The sequence below is a fragment of the Belonocnema kinseyi genome, chromosome 2 (genome assembly GCF_010883055.1).
Source record: "Belonocnema kinseyi isolate 2016_QV_RU_SX_M_011 chromosome 2, B_treatae_v1, whole genome shotgun sequence".
Lineage (NCBI taxonomy): Eukaryota > Metazoa > Arthropoda > Insecta > Hymenoptera > Cynipidae > Belonocnema > Belonocnema kinseyi.
In genome coordinates, this window is record NC_046658.1 from 93110257 (window position 1) to 93131973 (window position 21717).

The 21717-nt window shown below is 24.0% G+C and overlaps 1 protein-coding gene across 3 annotated transcripts in view; it reads right to left on the bottom strand.

The window, feature by feature from the left end:
* The window catches only part of LOC117167439 (beta-1,3-galactosyltransferase 1-like), a 28782-nt gene extending 8261 nt beyond the window's left edge, over positions 1–20521 (bottom strand). The window contains exons 1-4 of one of the 3 annotated variants that reach the window (XM_033352372.1): positions 20214–20521; positions 16592–16766; positions 5458–5723; positions 3251–3525 (exon numbers count right to left, since the gene is read on the bottom strand). In XM_033352372.1, coding sequence (XP_033208263.1) covers positions 3251–3525; positions 5458–5723; positions 16592–16766; positions 20214–20231 — 734 coding nt within the window. In that variant the 5' untranslated portion in view covers positions 20232–20521. Of the gene's footprint in view, positions 1–3250; positions 3526–5457; positions 5724–16537; positions 16767–20213 lie in introns of all 3 variants that reach the window. The other 2 variants (XM_033352373.1, XM_033352371.1) reach the window with 2 other exon arrangements.
* Positions 20522–21717: the final 1196 nt, after the last annotated feature.

Below are 21717 nucleotides of genomic sequence, written 5' to 3' on the forward strand. Positions count from 1 at the left end.
AAAATCTCTATCCCATCCACACACTACTCCTTTCCCCTGCCGAGTGAGTCACGCCTACCCCGAAAGGGAAATGGCTTAATGGTGTAATAATAATAAAATAATTAAATAAAATTTTTTCAATTTTTAAATTCAATTTAATTTGGCGCAATTTTCGTTAAATTCTCCATTTTTAAATCGGCCTTTCTTAATTACTCAAATAAATTGACTTTATTTCTAATGTATTCGTTGGTTCATATTTATCCTTCCAAACAATAAGTATCTGTTGCCATTAAAATTTTATTTTTAAATGTAGTAAATATTATATTATTTAGAGCCTGCTTATTTTTGAAGCTTCAAATTTAAAGTTTTTGTGTGTTTTTCTTTAAAAAAAAGGACACTTTTCGAATTATGTAAATAAAAAAATTTAACTTCTAACAATTAGCTGAATTTATAGAATTTGGCTCACTCTAAAATTGTGCGCCTTTGTAAGGACTAAAGCACAATTGAAATGTCTTGTTTTTGGATTTTAATATCAAAATTTACAGATAAATTTATATACAATACAATTTTTCAAATAAAATTGGTTAATTCTTTACAATATATTACATATTGTTAAAATTTTTTAAATTAGGTGATGTATTACCTTGAAGAAGACCTGCAACTAGGTTCAAACGTACGTTGGTTATATCTTTTAAAATTGAAGATAAAGATTCATTGACATCTGAATCCATTTGTATTGGACCGTATGAACAGAATAAAAACGCATTCTTTCATTAATGATAATAACGGTCGAAGAAATTTCACAGTGTGGATAAACTCCAATCACTGAATTTCAAATAAAACTACAATGAAGCGCAAAAATAGAAAAATATTATTTTTGTAATTACCTGACATTTTTTACGTATTTTAAAATTACAAAACAATTTAAAAATGCAAAAAAATATTTATAGAAATAATTATGAAACCTTGGTAAAATCAGTAAAATCTGTTGTAAAATCCCAAAAACATTAAGAATCTTTTGAAATCTTTATGAAATCTGCATTTTTAGAATTATTTTTAAATCTTTGTGAAATTTCGTTAATTTTTAGAATATTTTGACTTCTTTATGAAACCTGAAATTTTTGGATATCTTTTGAAATCTTTGTAAAATCATTTAAATCTGCAAAATTTTTTTGAAATCTCGGAAATAATTGAAACCTTTTGAAATCTCTACGAAATCTCAGAAATATTTAGAATGTTTTGAATTATTTATGAACATGAATTTTTTTTCGAAATCTTTGTGAAATCTCAATAATATTTAGAATATTTGGAATGCTTTATGAAATCTTAATTTTTTTCGAATTCATTTGAAATATTTGTGAAATCACTGGAATCTTTAAACTTTTGGTGGAATCTATAAAATTAAGATGGTTAAAAAGTACAAAACAATTTTAAAATGTAAAAATTTTTTCTAGAATCATTGTGAACACTTTCTCTTATAAAATCTCGGAAATATTTAGAATATTTCAAATTCATCATAAAATCTAAATTTTTTCGAATTCTTTTGGAATCTTTGAAATTTTTGTGAAATCTCTAAGCATAAAATTGCTTAAATTACAAAACAATGTTAAAATACAAAAGATATTTCTTGAAAACCTTGAAAAATCCCGTAAATATTCTGAATATTTTGAATTATTTATAAAATCTGAATTTTTTCGAATTCGCATGAAATCTTTTTTAAATCATTTAAATCTTCGAAATTTTGGTGAAATCTCTGAATCTTAAATTGTGAAAATTACAAAGCAGTTTTAAAATACGAAATATATTTCTTGAAATTATGGCGAAATCTTTGTAAAATCTCCGAAATGTTTAGGATATTTTGAATTCTTTATGAAATCTTAATTTTTTCGAATTCTTTTGAAATATTTCTGAAATCACTGAAATTTTAGTGAAATCTCTAAAATTAAAATAGTTTATTTTGCAAAATAAAACGCAATAAATTACAATAAAATTGAAAATTCTTGTAAATATTTTAATCCAAATGAGAACTTGTGGTTTATAGAAGAATTATTTTTGTAATTTTCTACAAATCTTAAAGTTTTTATAAATTACAATACAGTTTCAAATGCAATACAATTTTAAAATACAAAAGAGATTATTTGAAATAATTTTGAAATCTTTGTGAAATCTTTAAAATTGCTGTGAAACCTCGGAAAATTTATATGAAATCTTCCCATTTTTTTCTAAATCTTTAAAAAAAATTTGAAATCATTTGTAGTTTTTGAAATATTTATGAAATCTTCTGATTTTTTTAAACTTCTGAAATCTTTGAAATTTGTGTGCAATCTCTGAAATCTTTCAAAATTTTTGCGAAATTTTCTGAACTTTTTAAAAATCTTTGTGAAATAAATTTTCTGAATAAAACTCAATAAATTAAATTAAAATACAACAATAAGAAAACTGCAATTTTTTGTAATAAATTTTAATTACTAGTACAATTTTTTGAAATTTTAAATAAAAAAGGCCAGCCTACGCCAGAAATATCAGTGTTATATAAGAAAGTATACTTTCGTCTAAAATACTTCGCAGTTTCATAAAAATTCTTTGAACGATTTTGGAAATATCGATAATTCAAAAAAATATGATGCCAGAATTTAACATGCTGTAACGCTCATAATTAATTTAAAAAATTACAAATCCTTTAGACACTAAATGTCCCTTATATAACACTATAATTTTAGAATGTTTTATTCATATCAAACAATCACTTGAAGTTCCTGATATTTCTGACTTACTCGCAAAAAAATTGTTTAAATCATTGTAAAATCTAAAATTATTGAAATTATTCTGAAATATTTTTAAATTTTCGAAATAAGTGGAATTTCTGTGAAGCGCCTTGAATCTTTTGAAACTTTTTTTAATTTTCGAATGCTTCTAAATCTTTGTGAAGTAATTGAAATCTTTGAAATTTTGATGCAATCTTGTGATTTTTTTTTAATCTCTGAAATCCTTGAAATCTTTTAAACTTTTGTCTAATCCCTGAAATCTTTTAAAATCCTTGTGAATTCTTTCAAACTGTTTAAAAATCCCTGCGTGTGAATATATTTTCACAATAAACCAATAAATTAAAATAAAGTGCAACAATGTGAATATTAAAAGTCTTTGTAAATTTTTAAAAGATTCTAACCTTGTTTTTTTCAATAAAATATAAAATTTGCAAAAATAATGCATCTTTTCTGGAATCTTTGAAATCTGGAAAACTAAACAAAAAAAGAACAAAATTTCTAATTACCACTTATTTCTCGGATCCAGAATCGGCTTGGCGTTGCAAATGAGACATCCGATAAGAGTCCCATTGCTCTGAGGTCTCGCGTTCAGAAATTCTAAAAGCTTCGGGATATTAATGAACATATCATCATCTGTTTTCATGAGGTACTTGGTGGGTTCGCAATTTGTAGAAACCCATTTCAGGAGCATTACGGACTTCAGGGTCAAGTTATTGTACGTGTCTAAAAACCTTTCTTGAATTATATCATTAAATTTTTCGCTTTCTTCTGCCACAGAATTCTGCAAAATATTAAAAAAAAAAAAGAAAAGAAAAATATGAAACTATTAGCCTGTCCAGTTTTTTAATTTTCGAAAAATATCTTACTTATGAAACAATCCAGTTTTTAATCAGGATGTCTACTCAAACCCTGGAAAAAATATTTCGCATTTTCTAAAACAATCGAATATGTGTACAGCTTTAGTAGTTTATACCTTAAATAATTTAATTTTCTATGTATTCAATTAATATGTTTTTTTGGTCTCTCAAGTCCATGACAAAAGTAATGTGTTTGCTATATTAAATTCAAATTAAACTGATTTCGAATTCTAACATTTCAAGTGACAATATTGCATTTTCAACAATATAAATGAACTTTTCACTAAAGAGTTGAATTTTCAATAAAAAAGTTAATTTTTTCCCAATAAATAAGATTTTTTAACAAAATATATCAATTCTCAACCAAATAGTTAAATTTTCCATTAATTAAGATTAATTTTTAACAACATACTTAAATAAAAAAAGAGTTTTTAACAAAAGTTAAATTTTCAGTTAAAATTTATTTTTCCACAAAAAAATAATCCAAAAAAACTTTCAACCAAAGTTATGAATATTCCATTTTAACGATGAATTTGCAACTAAAATGATAAATATTTAACTGGAATACTTAAATTCTCAACCAAAAAGATGAATTTTTAACTGAAATACATTAATTTTCAACAAAATTGTTGAATTTTTATCTGGAATAGTTGAATTTTAAACTAAAAAGATGAATTTTCCACCAAAAAGCAGATGAATTAAAAAAAAATTATCAGCCTAAAATTGAGTAAATGAATTTTCAGTTAAAAACATTAGTTTTCAAAACTATAGTTAAATTTCAATTTAAAAAAATCCATTTTCAACCAAATAGTTGCAGCTTCAACCAAATAAGATCAGTTTTCAATGAAAATTGCATTAGTTAAACTTTCAGTTAAAAAAATTAATTTTCCACACAAAAAATAACTAATTTTCACCCAAGTCATCAATTTTCAACTAAAACGATGAATCCACAACTGTACTACATTAATTTTTAATTAATGAAATTAAATTTAAATTTTTAACTACACCAAAGTTTAATTTTCAGTAACAAAAATTAATTTTTAACCGAAGAGATGAATTTACAACTAAAAAGATAGGATGTTCTATGGAAACAGTTACCTTTTCAGTTAAACAAATACTAATTTGCAAAAAAAACTAATTTAAAAAAGTTACATTTTCAAACAAAGTGATTAATTTTCAACTAAAATGATGCATTTCTATCTGGAATAGTTGCATTTTATACCAAAGATATGAATTTTCAAATAAAATTATGAATCTTTTACTAGAATAATTGAAGATTAATTTCTACCAAAAAGACGGATTTTCAACTAAAAAATATAATTTTTCAACCAAAAATCAAGTAGTTAAATATTTAGTTAAAAAATTAATGGTCAACCAAAGAGATGAATTTTAAACTAAAATAATGAAGAAGTCAACTGGAATTGTTAAATTTTAAATATAAAAATCAATGATCAGCTAAAGAAAAATGAATTTTCCACAAAATAGCTCATTTTTCAGTCAAAGAGATTAGTTTAAAATTAAAATGATGAATCTTCAACCAACAAAATTAATTTTCAACAAAACAGTTTCAACTTTAAACCAAGTAATTTAATTTTCATTCCAAAAAATAAGAATTCTAAAGAGAAAAGATGTTCTAGTCAAGAGAGAGAAAAAATGGCAAAGAAATTGTTGAATTTGCAACCAAACACATAAATTCTCAACAAAATAGTTAAATTTTACAAATTAAATTAAATTACAATCTAAACAAAAAATTACCTGGCATTTGCAGGTTTTTCCATGTATATAAAAATTCCCTAAAATTTTTCCATCTTTTCCAGGTAGAGTAGACACCCTGTCACTGAGATATTGAAACTTACGTTTAATGTTTCGTTATCGCTCTGACCTAGAAGAAATGCGACTCTAACAGTAAAATTATACGAATTATCCAAATTGTACTTGTTTGCCCAGGTATTTCGGACAGCTGATCTGGCTTTTTGATTCGCGACGGCTGAACAGACTACAACAAGCAGAAATGGAGGAGGTGTACAGAGGTCCGAAGGACTCAAAATTGTCGTTTTATTTTCCGGATGAATGTAGGTACACACGTCACGGGATGTGTTGTAACCCCATCCATGTAATTGAGCTGAAAATTAAAGTGGTGATTGAAAATTCTTACTTTCGAATCATCAAATTGTCTTTACTTTCCTGTATTAAAAAAAGTAAGCTTTCTGATTCAGCTCTATCTGGGTGCGATTTTGTCTAATTTCTGCCAAAAACTTTGTGGATGCAAGTGTGATAATAATTAGCAAAACTATTGCACTTTCCATTAAATTTCTTATTAAAAAAATTTTAATTATTCTTCTGAATCTTCTGAATCAGTGGAAATTAATTTCGCTGTTTATCATAAAAAGTTATTTGTGGTTATTAAAAGCAATTAGTCGTTTTTTTAAGCATGCCAAAAAATGGAACTAAAAAGCATTATAATTAAATAGGAATGATGAATTTTAGAATAAGGGTGGTCACTTTTATCGCAGAAAAATATTACCGGTTTTTTCCCCCCGTTCACAAAAATTTGTCCATGTCATTCGAAAAATTAAAATTATCAATTCCACAAACTTTAGTTATAAAGACGACAATTTTATCTTCCGAAAAACTTCCCAGGTTTTAAAATTATCAACACAAAGACGATTTTTTTTAAAAAGTGATGGGTCTTCAAGTTAAAAAGTCGAATGATTTAGAAAAGAGTTGACTTATAATTAAATAATTGAAATTTCCACTAAATTGTCGAATTAAAAAAATATATTAAACTCCCATAAAAAACAGTTACATTTTTCATTATATAGTCAAATTGAAAAAAATGCATCTACACAGTTACATTTGCAAATAAATGATTCAACATCTAATAAAAAAGACGTATTCATGATCGAAAACGACGTATGTTTATCAAAAAACTTGAATTTTCGACAAAAATATGATTTTTTGAACAAATAATTAAAATTTTAACCAAATAGTTGAATTTTCAACCAACAAAGACGGATTTTCTATCGAAAAAGACGAATATTCAACAACAAAATTAAATTTTCGACTAAAAAACATGACCTAAGAAAATTATTGAATTTTAATCTCACAGATACGCATTTTCAAACCAGAAGGACGATTTTTTTAGAAGACAGTTGAATTTTAAAAAGTTTACTTTTAACCAAATAGTCGAGTTTTCAAACCAAAAGGAAGAATTCTTTAGAAAAAAGTTGAATTACCAAACTGAAAAAGTAATTTCTGAAAGAAAAAGATCATCTTAAAAAATAAAAATAAGTTTTCAGTCAAAGATTTACATTTGGAACAAAATTTAGTTGAATTTAAATTTTTAAAAAAGATGAATTTTCTATCCAAAAAGACGAATAATCAATCAAAAAAATAGAATTTTCAAATAAAAAACATGACCCACAAAAAGTTATAGAATTTTAAGCCTACATATACGAATTTTCAAACCAAAAGAACGAATTTTTTAGAAGACAGTTGAATCCTTAAACAGAAAAAGTGATTTCTTAACAAAAGAAGATCATTTTCAAACAAATAAAAATAAATTTTCAGCCAAAGACTTACATTTGCAACAAAATACAATTGAAATTTAATTTAAAAAAGACGAATTTTGTGAAAAAAAAAGAATATTCAACCAATAGAATACAATTTTCGAACAAAAATATGACTATAAAAATTGAATTTTTAATTGAATACTTAAATTTTTAAGAAGAAAAATTCTTTCTCAACTAACAAGTTGTAATTACAATAAAATAAATGAATTTTAATTTCAAAGAGATAAATTTTAAACGACAAAAGTTACAGTTTTAACAAAATCATTAAACTTTTAAGCCACAAAGACGTTTGTTTTAGAAGACTCTTAAATTGTCAACCGGAAAAGGTGATTTTTTGAACAAACAAAAAAAAAATGCTTTTCAACAAAGAGAAATTAATTTTCAACCAATTACATTTGCTATCAAATAGTTGAAGTTTTATTAAAAGGAGATGAATTTTCTAATCAAAATGACGGAAATTCAACAACAAAATGTTCATTTTCGTACCAAAAATATGCCTTTTCAACAAAATAATTGAATTTTTGACCATATAGATAATTTTCAAACTACAAAGACAAATTTTCGATTAAATCGTCGAATTATCAAACCTAAACAACAAATTTCTCGGAAGTTGAATTTTTAACAAAAAATATCATTTTTTTACAATGAAAGATGAATTTTCTATCCAACAGATAAATTTTCAACCAAAATAAGTTGAATTTTGAACCAAAAAAGATTAATTTTAACAAAATAATTAAATTTCCAACAATATAGTTGAATTTTCAACTTAAATGAATGAAAAATAAATCAACTTTGAGGTTTTTAAATGAAAATTAAACAATTTTCCGGTCTTTTCCCAGTCCAGTGGCCACCCTAAGGTTTAAAAATTAAACACCACCTACATACCTGTACACAATTTAATTTAATTTTTTTTATCTAAGCTGAACACCTAGTCCTAAATATGGAAATGAAAAGCACGAAAGTGTTAGTTATTGCAAGCCACAGATTCTTTTGTAGAAAAAATAGGAATAGATGCTTTTGAAAATTATTATTTATATTATTATTCACTCCAGAAAGTTTTTCTGACCCAAATGAACAGTAGTGTAGTCCTAAAAGAAAAAGTGGTCTGGTTTCTAAAGCTTAAAAAAACACACTCTAGACAAAATTCCGCATCAATTTCTAGAGGTTGAATTTCAATGTTTATTTCGTGTTAAATGTTGTGTTATTAAACAATTCGAAAAAAATCGGATTTTCCAATATATTATTTTTTATCTTCGTGTAAACCAGTAAAGTACAACAGAAATCAATAGAAATTGATACACATACACAAATAGAATAAGGATCAATTATTAAAGCAAAAATTTCACTGTTCCGGGTGGCCGTTTTAATCGAAGAAAAAAGTTCACGGCCAATGAAATTTAAAACATCAAACTATATTCTAAACATATTTCCATATAAAGTAATAATCAATAAACAACAAATTAAAAAATTCAAAATGGAACACTTGAATTCCAAACTTGTAAAATTGAAGTTTAAAAGTTTTCAATTCAAAAATGGTGCATTCAAATGCTCAAAAATGTACACGTGCCAAATGGAAGGTACTTTTAATTAAAAAATGTTAAATAAAATGCAAATTAACTGCAAATTTTAGAACTTTTATCAATTATACAGTTCAAAGATTCAGATTAAGTTCTAAAAATACAAATCCACGTTAACATTTTCAATAGTGTAAATTAAAGAATCAAGCAATGAACTTGAAAAATTTTCAAAATTATATTATTTTAAGTAATTTTAAACTAGACACATTAAAAATTGAAAAATAAATTTTTTAACTTAATAGTTCTTAAATTATTTTTATTTTAAATAATCTAGGCATCCTTTAAAAGCTTCAAAATTTCATTTCAAAATTTTTAGAGATCTAGAAGTGGTTTTAAATTTTTCCAAATTCAAAATAATTTTTGAATTTTTTTTTCGGAACTATTAAATATATTTCAAAATGAATTGAATTTTTTCTATAGCTTTTAGAAAATCCTGCAAATTAATACAAATAATTTAATTTGAATTTATAAATAATAATAATAGAAAACTTATTATTTGTAAAAATATTAGATTAATTTTAAGAGATATTTAGAAGTTTTAAAAAGATTCGAATTAAATTTAGAATTTGAAATAATTTGAGATACTTACAGCCGAATTTAAAATAAAATGTAGATTTTTGCAGATTTTAAACAAAAAATTTAGAATTTTGTTAAGAATTGTGAAAGATTTCAAAAGAATAAAAAATTTTCTTAAGATTCTTAGGAAAATTGAAAATGATTTTTTACTTCGAAAAATTATTGTAACAGAAAGTTTAAGAAGATTTTAAGAGATTTCAAAAATTATCAAAGAAGGACATGGAAGATTTTAAGGATTATTTTAATTTGCGAGATTTTCAAAAATTGTAGGAAAATTTCGATAAATTTTAAAATATATTTAGAAGTTCTGAAAAAATGTTAACACACTTCGTTTAAATCACTTGAAATAATTCCAAGTGTTTAATTAATTTTGAATGTCTTCAAAACTTCTAAGTATTTCTTAAAATTTCTCAATTTTTTTCTGCAAATAATAAGTGAAATAATATGTTAATAAATTTATTTCTTAAATTTAATATGAAAAATAATATAAAGGAAGACCTGAAACTCTGAATTAAAAATATGTTATTGATAAATCATGAAAATTTTTATTTAAAAACAAAATGATCGGAATAAATGATATATTCATTTTAATTCTTATTAAGACTTTCGGATTGAAACAGTTACAATCTGGGAATTCTCAAAATTTAAACGGATCTAGAATTGTTTGGTCAAATTAATTATTGTTCAGATTTCTATACTTAAAGTAAATATCCGTTTTAAAAATTATTTATTTATTTATATTTACAGTTGATTGAATAAAACTGTTTTTTTTTTATCAAAAAGTTTCAACTTCAAATGCTTTTAATTTTTAATTGTTTAAATCTTCAAAACTGCACTTTAATTATTTAAAAAACTGTTAAAATCGAACTTGGGCAGATTTTTCATCCAAAAATTCGTAAAATTCCCGGTTTCCTGGTCTGACGGCCACCCTGTTTTCTGTTAAAAAATCTTAGATTTTAAAAACTTCTAATTTGTAATTTTTTAAGCCTTTAAAATTGCATTTTAAAATTCTTTAAATTAAAACATATGCTTTTAAAAATTGAAAATATAAAATGGAAATTTTTTCGAATTAAGCATTCTAAACTGAATGATATAATAATTTAAAAAATCACAATTTCAACAATTATTTTTAAAAAACATTTGAAATCAAAGTTGGACTACATTTTTAGAATAAAAATTTTGTAAAAATCCCGGTCAAATATAAATTCACTGTCATTTCCAGGTTTCCACCGGTCTCAAAAAATTCCTGGTCATTTTCCGGTTTTTGAGGTTTCCCGGTCCAGCGGCCACCCTGCTGTTATAAAAAAATTTCATAGACAAATATACATTTATAGAACTTTTATAAGACTAAAAATTTTCTCTTCACGAAAAATCATCTTTAAATATACCAAAATGTTTTTTCACATTAAAAATGTTGTAAGGCATAACTATCATTCAATTTTTATTAACAAATTATATAAACAATTCGATTAGATTTATGTGTTTTTACAAAAAAATATTTCTTCACGAAGACTAGTTGCTGCGAATGACTGAAATTATCTAGCTGAAAATTTTAATTTTAAGTCAGCAATTAAAATTGTTATTAATAAATAATATAAAAATGCATTGTATTTATTTGTTTTTACAGGAAAATCTGATTTTTTCACAAAGATTTGCTGCCAATAATAAAAAATAATACATTACAAAATCTGATTATTTTTAAAAATTGTTTAATAACATAACATTTAACACAAAATGAAAATTGAAATTCAACCTCGAGGGATTGATGCGGAATTTTATCCAGAGTATTTTTTAAACCCTAAAATTTACCTAAAATTACGACCTCTAGCTTCATTTGTCCGCGAAAATCCATTACTGGACCACTGTGTGGCGGTACTTTCTATAAACAACGTTACAAGGGGGGGGGGGGGAGTGGAAATAACGGTATGAACTTAGATAACAGTTAGAACTTAAACCCAATAAGAAAATCCAGCTATATTTTTGCGTAAGAGTTTTTTTTTTTTAATTAAAAAGGCTACTATTATATTTTTGGATCGGAATTCATCACTTTTAGTTAAAAACTTATTTTTTTTATTTAAAAGTTTACCTTTCTGGTTGAAAATTCGTTTTTCGTGGTAGAAATTGAATCTTTTTGGTTGAAAATTTACGCTTTTTGGCTAAAAATTCAATTTTTTCGTTGATATATCAACTGTTACAGACTTTGTTAAGAATTTATCTTTTTCTGTTGAAAAGTCGATTATTATACTTTCTAAATAAAGCTAATTTTTTTTATTAAGGATTAAAATTAAATTAAAAAATTCAACTTGATATTTGCTTTTAAATAAATTTTTGTGTTAAAAATTCAACAATTTAGTAGATAATTAAATCATTTGGTTGGAAATTAAACTTTTTTGTTGAAAAATCATATTTGTGGATTGAAAAATATACTTTCTTGTAGATAATTCGACTTTTTGACTTTAAAATTAAATAGTTTTGTTAAAAATTCGTCCTTGTGGTAGAACATTATCATCTTTGTCGAAAATTCATCTTTTTGGTTGAAAATTGATCAACTTTGTTGAAAATTAATTTTTTTGTTTTGTTAAAAATAGATTTTTTATCTGAAAATACAACAATCCCATGTTGGGTTGAAATATTATCTTACATATTGGATAGGGTGAAAATTCATATTTTTTAATAGAATATTAATCTTCTTGGCCGAAAATTTATCGTTTTATTTGAAATTTTAGAACATTGTTGAAAATGCGTTTTTTTTCTTAACAATTATTTTTTTATGTGAAAATTCAACTTTTTTTATAGAAAATTTATCTTTTTGATTAAAAATTTAACAATGTATTTGACAATTCTTTTTTTTTTATTCAACGATATTTTTATCATAGTTTTTATGTAAAAATTCCACTATTCCATTTTTGGTTGAAACTTGATCCTCTATATTGTTTAAGTTAAAAAATCAATTATTCAGTAGAAACCTAAAGTATATTATTAAAAATTGGTCTTTTTGGGTAGAAAATTCATCTTGTTTTTTGAAAATCCAACTATTTGATAAAAACTTCATATATGATGTTAAGCACTCGTCTTTTTTGGTAGAAAATTATTCTTGTTCGCTGAAAGTTCAACTTTTTGGTTGAGAACTCAACTATTTTATTCAAAATTTCTTTTTCGAGATTAAAAATTGTCTTTTTTTTAATTCATCTTTTTCGATTTAAAGGTGCACTGTTCTCTACAAAATTCGACTTTCTACCATAAAAATTTTAATCTTTTGTTGAAAATTGATATTTCACGGTAGAAAAGTCATCTTCCTTGGTTAAAAATGAACTTTTTTTTAATGAAAATTGAACTGTTTTCTAAAAATACTTCCTTTTTGTGTTGAACATAACAATATTTGTTTGAAAATGCACCTTTGGTGTTGAAAAATCAAATATTTCTTTAAAAATCTAATTATTTTTGAAAAATTTAACTATTTTGTTAAAATCACAGTTTTTATCGAAAATTCAATTATGTTGAAAAAATCCTTTTCTCTGTATAAAAAGATAAATTTTCGACCAAAAAAGATAGATTTGAACATATAATTGAATTTTTAACCAAAAAAGATGACTTTTGATCAAAATAGTTGAAATTTCCGCAAAATAATTAAATTTTCATAAAAATGATCAAATTTCCAAAGAAAAAAAATTGATCATTTTAACCATTTGGTTACAAAATTCTACTATGTTGGTAGAATATTAATTTTTCTGGTTTAAACCTTAGAAATTGTTAAAAAACCAATTGAATTTACAACAAAAACGTTAATTTTTAACCAAGAAAGGTGAATTTTGTATCAACAAGATGAATTTTCCACCAAATGGTCGGATTTTTATACAAAAAAGTTTAAACTTTAAAAAAGTAGTTGAAATGGCAGAAAAATAATTAAATTTGCACCAAAAAGTTGAATCTTGAAACTACAAAGATAAAATTTCATTTGCAGGTTGAAAATGCAACTATTTGGTTAACAATTCCACTAATTTGTTTGAAAATTCATTTCTTTTGCTTGAAAGTTCAACTAGTTTGTTAAATTTTTTTTATTGAAAATTTAACTATTTTGGCAGAAAATTATTTTTTTTTTTAATTTAGAAATTGTTAAATTATAATTGAACTTTCTCAGAAAAAAATTTTTTTAATCAAGAATGGTGATTTTTCTATAAGAAAAAAGATAAATGTTCAATCTAAAAAAATGAATGTTCAGCAGCGTTGGAAAAAAATTGATCCTTTTGGATCTTTATTCAACTCTTCGAAAAAATTCGTCCTCATTTCAGTTTGTTTCTTTGGATCGAAAATCTTTTCTGGTTGAAAATTCAATGATTTTGTTGAAATTTTAATATATTTCAGCTTGAAATATTAGGAAATATTAGGAATTTGAATTTTTTTGTATTTAATTATAAATTATAAAATTTTTTTTTGTATATTTAAAATAATTTGTAAAATTAAAATCCTTCTTAAGCAAACTTCTAAATAACTTTCGGGGGAGGGGTAAGGTCAAAAATGCCTAAAATTGGTAACGTTGTTTCTGGATGACCAAATACTGGAAAAAATTCTCGAGCAATCGACTACACCACTGCGAATGACCAATGCACAGTCGCTTAAAGTGTTAACAAATGTCACCAATTCAGGTCAAAATTCTGCGAAAATTTAAATTTAATCAGTAAAAACTAGCTTTTTTTAATACAAATTATTTATAAAATTTTACAGTTCATTTATAAAATAAAGTAAAAGAGTACTTCACACAGTTTGCAGATAATAAATTTAATATTTTGATTAATGGTCAGTTTTTCTTGCGCAGTTCATAATTTTACAAACCTAACATTATTGTTTACTGAAAGAACATTTAAGAGAACATTTTGTCCAAAATTATCTATTTTCTATAGCTAAAACTAAAAACATGGATATTTTAAAATTAAAAAACCGACTGTTTTGGAGAAAAATCGTCTTTCTTTTTAATTCAACTGTTTTTCATAAAAATTTTATCGGTTAAATTTTCATCTCTTTGGTTGAAAATTTATCTTTTACTTGTTTTGGTTTTATTTTTGATTGAATACTGATCTTTTTTATTAAAAAAATGACATAATTCGTTAAAAATTGGTTATTTTTGGTTTAATTCAATGGCTTTTAATGTAAAAGGTTTTTGCTGAAATATCAGATATTTTTTAATATCGACTGTTGTTCTAAATTATTTTTTTGTTATAAAACTCGCCTCCTTTAGTTTGAAAATAAATTATTTGGATGAAGATTCATGTATTTTATTTAAAATTCGTCTCTTTTGGTTGAAAATTATTATTTTTGGTTGAACAATAATTGCTAGGCTAAAAATTTTACTAATTTTTAAAAATTCATTTTTCTTTTCTTGAAGATTGATCTTCTTAGTAGAAAATTCAACTATGTGTTTGAAAATTATTATTTTTTTTGGTTAAAAATTTAATTAAAATTGGTTAAAAATATTTTTTTTACAGATTAATTATTCATTTAAAAATTCGACTTTTTGGTAGAAAATTAATCTTCTTGTTTGAAAATTCATCTTCTTTGGTTGAAAATTTATTATTTTTGGTTGCAAATTTATACTTTTTAGCTGCAAATTCATTTCTTTCAATGAAAACATAACTATTTTATTAAATTAATTTTTGAACATTGAAGATTTGTTTATTTTTTTTAGGTAAAATTAAACTGGGTACTAAATAGATAAGTTTCGTACTAAAAAAGATAGATTTCCTACCAAAAAGATAAATTTTCAAATAAAATAATAGAATAATCAATTGCAATAGCTCAACTTTCAGTTTGAAAAAAGTTACCAAAAAAATAAAAACACACTTTTTAAAAATATTGTTACATTTTTAACAAAGTGATAAATTTTCGAAAAAAATTATGAATCTTCATTTGGAATAGTGAAATTTTCAAAAAAGCAAATAAGTCTTTAATTAAAATGATAAATATTTAACTATATACTATAGTTTTTAAAGAAAAAGATTAATTTCTACTAAAAAATACAATTTTCTAACAAAAAAAAACATGAATTTTCAACTAAAAAAGATCAATTGTAAACCAAAAATTATATTGCTACATTTTTACTTAAAAAGTTGATGTTCAACCAAAGAGATGACATTTTAATTAAAATTAGGGAAATTTAACTGCAATAGTTCCATTTTTAGTTTATAAAATTTAATTTTCAACAACATACATACAAAAAACGAATTTTGAACAAAATAATTAAAGTTTGAACTGTAATAGTGTAATTTTTAGCCAAGGAAAAAACTAATTTTCAACAAAATAGCTCAGTTTCCAACAAAAGAGATGAATTTTCATTTATAATCCCTTTAGCAAAAAAAAAAGATTATTTAATAGAAGATTTGAACATTTAAAAAACAATTAATTGTTCATTAAAAAAAATTCGAAAGAAAAACATGTAGAAGTTGTTATTTCAATAAAAAAATATTATAATTTTTAATAAAATACAGGTTAATTCAACCAAAAAAGACGACTTTTCAACATGAGTTAAATTTTTAACTATGAAAGTTTTTTGTCGTGAGAAAAAATATTGTCAACAAACTGGTCAATTTTTAAAAAAATTCATACAGTTTCAACGAAATAATTTAATTTTTAACTAAAAAAGATCCATTTAAAACCAAATTTAAAATAGTTAAATGATCAGTTTTAAAAAGCAATTTAAAATTTTATAACCAAATTATTTAATACACTAATATAAAGCTACTTTTACAAATAAAGAATCATTGTTATTGAATTTAATATTGAAATTTAAAAAAAATTAAGCGAATACAAGTACAAATTTTCAAGGAATCTGTATTATCCTCAGAGAATAAGAGAAATGTTTAAAGTTTTTTCAGACTAGATGGAGCTATGAATTAGCATTTTTTTAAAATTAAGTTTCTTCTGAAAAAGAGCCCCTTCGAAGATCTGTGATTCGATTTTCAGCGAAGCAAAGGAAAAGATATTTTTTCAGAAAAAAATTAATTTAAAAACAACTTGTAATTCATAGCGCTCCATCTAGTCTGAAAAGACGTTAATAATTTCTGTTATTCTCTGATGATAATACAGATTCCTTGCTAAACTTTGATTAATAATTTGTGTAACAACAGCTATTTTTGATTTATTAAATTTAAATTTTTGTCTCCTAAAATTGTGCATAAATCTTAGATTAGTGAGTAAAGCATTTGTGATTAGAGGCATACCTATAGAGGCTACGACGTGCGTACCACCCAGAATTCCTGGGGTTGAAGTCTCACCTAAGAGAGGGCTTTGGACAGAATGATATGCTGGAACGTACAAAAGACCCAGTGCAGCTAGAATTATAAATCCAAAGGCTAACCGCCTCAGGAAAGAACATTTTCCCTTGTTACCAGAGGCATTAATGCTACTGGCTGATGGAAGTTCCATAGGAAGCAAATGCACCCGGTCCATCTGAAAAAATTTTAATTCTCAAAAATATTCTATGCAATTCGCGCACTTCGTCTCTCTGGGTTTTTATTTCCTGACACTAAAAAAATAATCAATTTAAAAATCTTATTAACCAAAATTTTAAATATAAGCTATAAAATATTTAAAAAAAACAATTCATAATTTTGAATTAAATGCGTTCCAAATCAAACAATTGTATATGTAAACTTTTGAAAAGAACAATAGTTCGACTGGAATGAAAACTAATTCAATATAAAAGTGCATTTTTACACCAACATAATCTTGAAAAAAAATTAATTGTGCAAGAAAATTGTACAAGAAGGCTTAAAAGTAATTATGTTCTTTAAGAAACTATTTTAAAAAACACATACAAATACTCAAGAAGGAGAAAAAATAAGGTGATATATATTTATTTCTAGATAAAACTGAACAATTTCATTAGCAAGGAGTTGAAATTGTCTAATTTCGAATTCAATGCTTTCAAAATTCAAGAATTTTATTTTGAATCGAAGAATCTCGAAACTGAATGATTTCAGATTAAAACTGAGAAAATAAGACAATTTCATAACGCTAAGAATTCAATATTTTCAGATCAGAACATTGAAAATTAGACCTCATAAAATTTAAAGGGTTTGCAATTAACTGACTTTATAATTAAAAGCGTTCAAAATAAAAAACTTTGAGTTTGAATAATTTTCAATTCCAAGCAATTAAAATTTGAAAATTTGGAATTGAAAACTAAACCGGATTTTTCAGAGCCAAATCTTCTGAAATGGTATAATTTTCAATTATTATTACATATATTCTAAAAAAAGGTTCAAAATGAAAACTAATTTTAAATATGAAACATTAAAAATGAAAAAAATTCTACTATATAATAACGGAACGTTAAAATTTTATTTATTTCAGTCGAAAAATAACTTGTTTGTTGAAAATTCTACTATATAGTAGAAACTTCGTGTTTTTGGCTCGAAATAACCATCAATTTAGTAGAAAATATAAATATTTTGTGGAAAATTATGTACTTTGTTGAAAATTCGTTTTTTTTTTCGTGGAAAATCATTTTTTATAGTTAAAAATACAACTGTTTGGCTCAAAATTAATCTGTTTCAGTTGAGGATTCACCTATTTTGTTAAAAATTCTTTTTTGGTGGTTAAATTCAACTGTTTTTATTTTAAATAAAAATATTTTTGGGTTGACATATCAACTATTACATTTTTCGTTAAAGATTAACCTTTTCGCGTTGGAAATTAAACTCCTTGGTTGAAAATTAGACTAATTTCTTAAAAGTTAATTTTCTTGGTTGAAGATTCATCATTTTAGTTTGAGAAATTAATTTATTTTTGATTAAAAAGTAATTTCTTTCACTGAAAATTTAACTATTTTGTTTAGAATTCAACTGATTGGTTGAAAACTAATAAATTTTTGTTAATAATAAAATTTTTGTTGAAAATTTAACGTTTTTGTAGAAAGTTCACATGTATTTGTCTCGAAAATTCATCAATTTATTAGAAAATGTAACTATTTGGTTAAAAATCTTAATATTTGGTTAAAAATTGAATTCGTTTGTTGAATATTCAACAATTCAATTGCCATTTTTTTCGTTTTTTGATTAACCAATTTCGTCTGATTGAAAACTAATCTTTTTTACTATTCTTTATAACAGAAAATTTATATAATTTGTTGAAAATTCAACTGATTAGTTGAAAATTCACATTTTTGTGGAAAATTCATACTCTCGAGTTAACAAATAAAATGGTTTTGTAGGAAATCCGTCTCTTTTATCTAAAAATTCAACAATTTAGTACAAAATTCTACTTTAACGTACGAAAATCGTTTTTTTTTGTGATTATTATATGGTGAAAAATTTATGAAATTTGTTAAAAATTCGTCTTTTTGCTAGAAATATAATCTGTTTGGCGGACAATTATCATAAATTTTAATTTAATTACTTACTTGAAAGTGGAAATACTTGTGAAAAAATCATTATTTTGGCGTGTGATACATCAATTTAATTCAAAAATCTTTTCTTTTTTGTTGAAAATTCAACTAATTTGTGAAAAATGTATTTTTTTATTGTCAAAAATTAATTGTAAACTAAACATATAACCATTCTATTTTTTGTTGAAAATTTATCTCTTTTCGTTAAAAAACCGTCTATTTTGGTAGAAATTTATCTTTTTCGTCGATAATTCAACTATTAACGTCAAAATTCATGAAATTTGTCCTTTTCGGCAGAAAACTAATCTTTTTGATGGAAAATTCGTTTATTTCGTAGAAAATTAAGCTCTTTGGGAAAAATTTAACTATTTGGTTAAAAGTGTATGTATTTTGTTACAAATTCGTCTTTTATGGTAGAAAATTATTCTTCTTGGTTGAAAACTCAAATATTTAGTTAAAAATGTACTTATTTTCTTGAGAATTCATTTCCTTGGTGAAAATTCAATATTTTGAGTCGATTAAAATCGTACGTGTTTGCAAATTTAAAAATAAATAAGCAGCTTTTAAAACGATTTTTCACTATGATTCATTTCGACATTACTTCCTAACAGTACGCAACTAAATAATCTTTCCTTTTTCCGATAAAAAATATAAAAACCGATATTCTATTATACGAATAATGATTTTTATGCCAGCAATATTCAAGACAGCGGACTATACGTGAAACTTCTTCGAACAAGTCAATATTTAAAGAGAATTTTTGTTTATTTTATATTTATTTTATATTTATATAGCCATTTTTTATTTGCTGTAAATCCTGGCGAGTAATAATTATTATTAGACAGGATATGAATTATACTGGAAAAAGGAAAGTCAGTGTAATTATTAAAAGAAAATTGCAACGATAAAAGTTATTGTTTTTAGAACTTTGTTTGGAAATAATAAACTTTTACTCTTAATTATGATGTAACAGGTTAATGCTCTCTGATTTCTCAAAATTATAACCAAGAAGTGGTAACTATTATCGGAAAAATTATGCAAAAATTTCGACACAACAAAAAACAAAGATAATTGAAGAATAATTACGTTAACGAATGAGGTTATCTAGACTATAAAAACAAATGGCAATGCTTGTTCATGAGAGACATTACATTATTTCTTATCAAGGTATTCAATTGAGTATTTATTGTACAATCAAGTTTGAACCTTCACCTTCAAATTGACCATGCTTGATTTACATTGCTTCTCAATTTGCATTGGATCACTTCTAATTCTAAAAAATTATTTATATTTCAATCCAAGAACTATTTAAAAAAAATTACTAATTCTAGAATCAACAATTGATTGATTTTTCTATTCTTTTCTATTTTTATATGTATTTTTTTTTGGGTGGAATTAACAGTTTATACGACAGTTAAATACGTTATAAAATCGATAGATTGCACATGATTGTGCAATATATTCTTGCCACCTGAGGATAAAATTGTGGAATACAAAAAATGACTTACCTTTCGTGCGTAGGACATGTGAAAAAGCCGTACTCTCCATTTACAACATTTTTAACAACAATTAGTGGAGGATGTCAAACTCCGGAAGCACATGACGAAAAAAAAAGTTTGATGTGGTAGATTCCTTTATATTAGAAGTTGGTCGTTTTTGTTGCACTTTTCTACTACTCGAGAGTCTCTGAATGAATCAGAGGCTAATCGAACAGCATTGATGAAGCGATAATAGCGGTAATCCATCGAAAAAAATTACATAAATGTCAAAAATGGTTGTGCACTACCGTTCCCATCTCACCCACGCCGCCATTTTCAGTTCTCTCAGTCCTGGACTACCCTCGAGCCTCGGGATCCTGTTCTTAAAACATATGAAAATTATATCAGGGCCGTCGAATCTTAGGAGTGGAACATATTTTTTTTTGTATTTTTAAAATTATTTCTTTACAAGTGGTAACAATTTTTAACAATTTAAAAAAATTTAAACAAAAATTAATTCAGAGCTTTTTCGATTTTTAAGACTTGAGGAAATAATTTTAAATTTTGAAACATTTTAATTCAGATAAATTTCAAAAAATGTACGATTTAAGATTCAAATTTAGAAAATAGAACAATTTTAGATGAGGTGCAATTTCGTAAAAGGGAAAATATACAATATATTGAGTGGAACGAAAAGGGATATCATTTCTAATTTTAAACTATTAAAACTAAACAATATAATTTATAATTGAATATGATCATTTAAAATTCAAAGGAATTGAAATTGCATTTTTTCTAATTAAAATATTTCAAAATTAAATAATTCGAAATTTAATAATTCAAAATTGAAAACGTTTTTAAATTACTAAATTTTCAAAGCAAACATTTACATTAAAAATAGATGAAAATATTTCGAATAAAATGAAAAGAAATTAAACTTGTATCATTTTTAAATAAATCTTTTCAAATTAAATGCTTTTAAATTGAAAAAATTTAATTCAGAAGCTCTAAAAACTGAAAACAAAATTTTGAAAATTGAACAGGTTAATTATAAAGGGGTTGTAATTGTATAATTTCTAATTTAAAACGATAAAAATTGAACAATTTTATTTTCAAATGAAGAATCTCGAAATTTCACGATTTCACATCGAAATTTCGAAAATAGAAAAATTTTAGATAATGTAAAATTTTCCAAAGAGATTCAGAGTAAAAAATTGCAACATTTTATTTTGAACGGAAGAATCGTGTAATTTTACAATTTCAGATTAAAAATTCGAAAATAAGAAATTTTAAAATAAGGTCAAATTTAGAAAAAGAAGCAATATCTCGAATAAATTTAAAAGAAATTGAACTTGTTTAATTTTTAAATGAAAAATTTTAAAATTGAGTAATTTGAAATTCAAAAAATTTTATTCAGAAGGTTTCAAAATTAGAAAAAAATTGTAGACCTAAATTTTTTAAATTGCACAATTTGATTAAAAACATTTTTGCAATTATATAATTTCTATTTTAAAGCGTTATAAACTTAAACGAT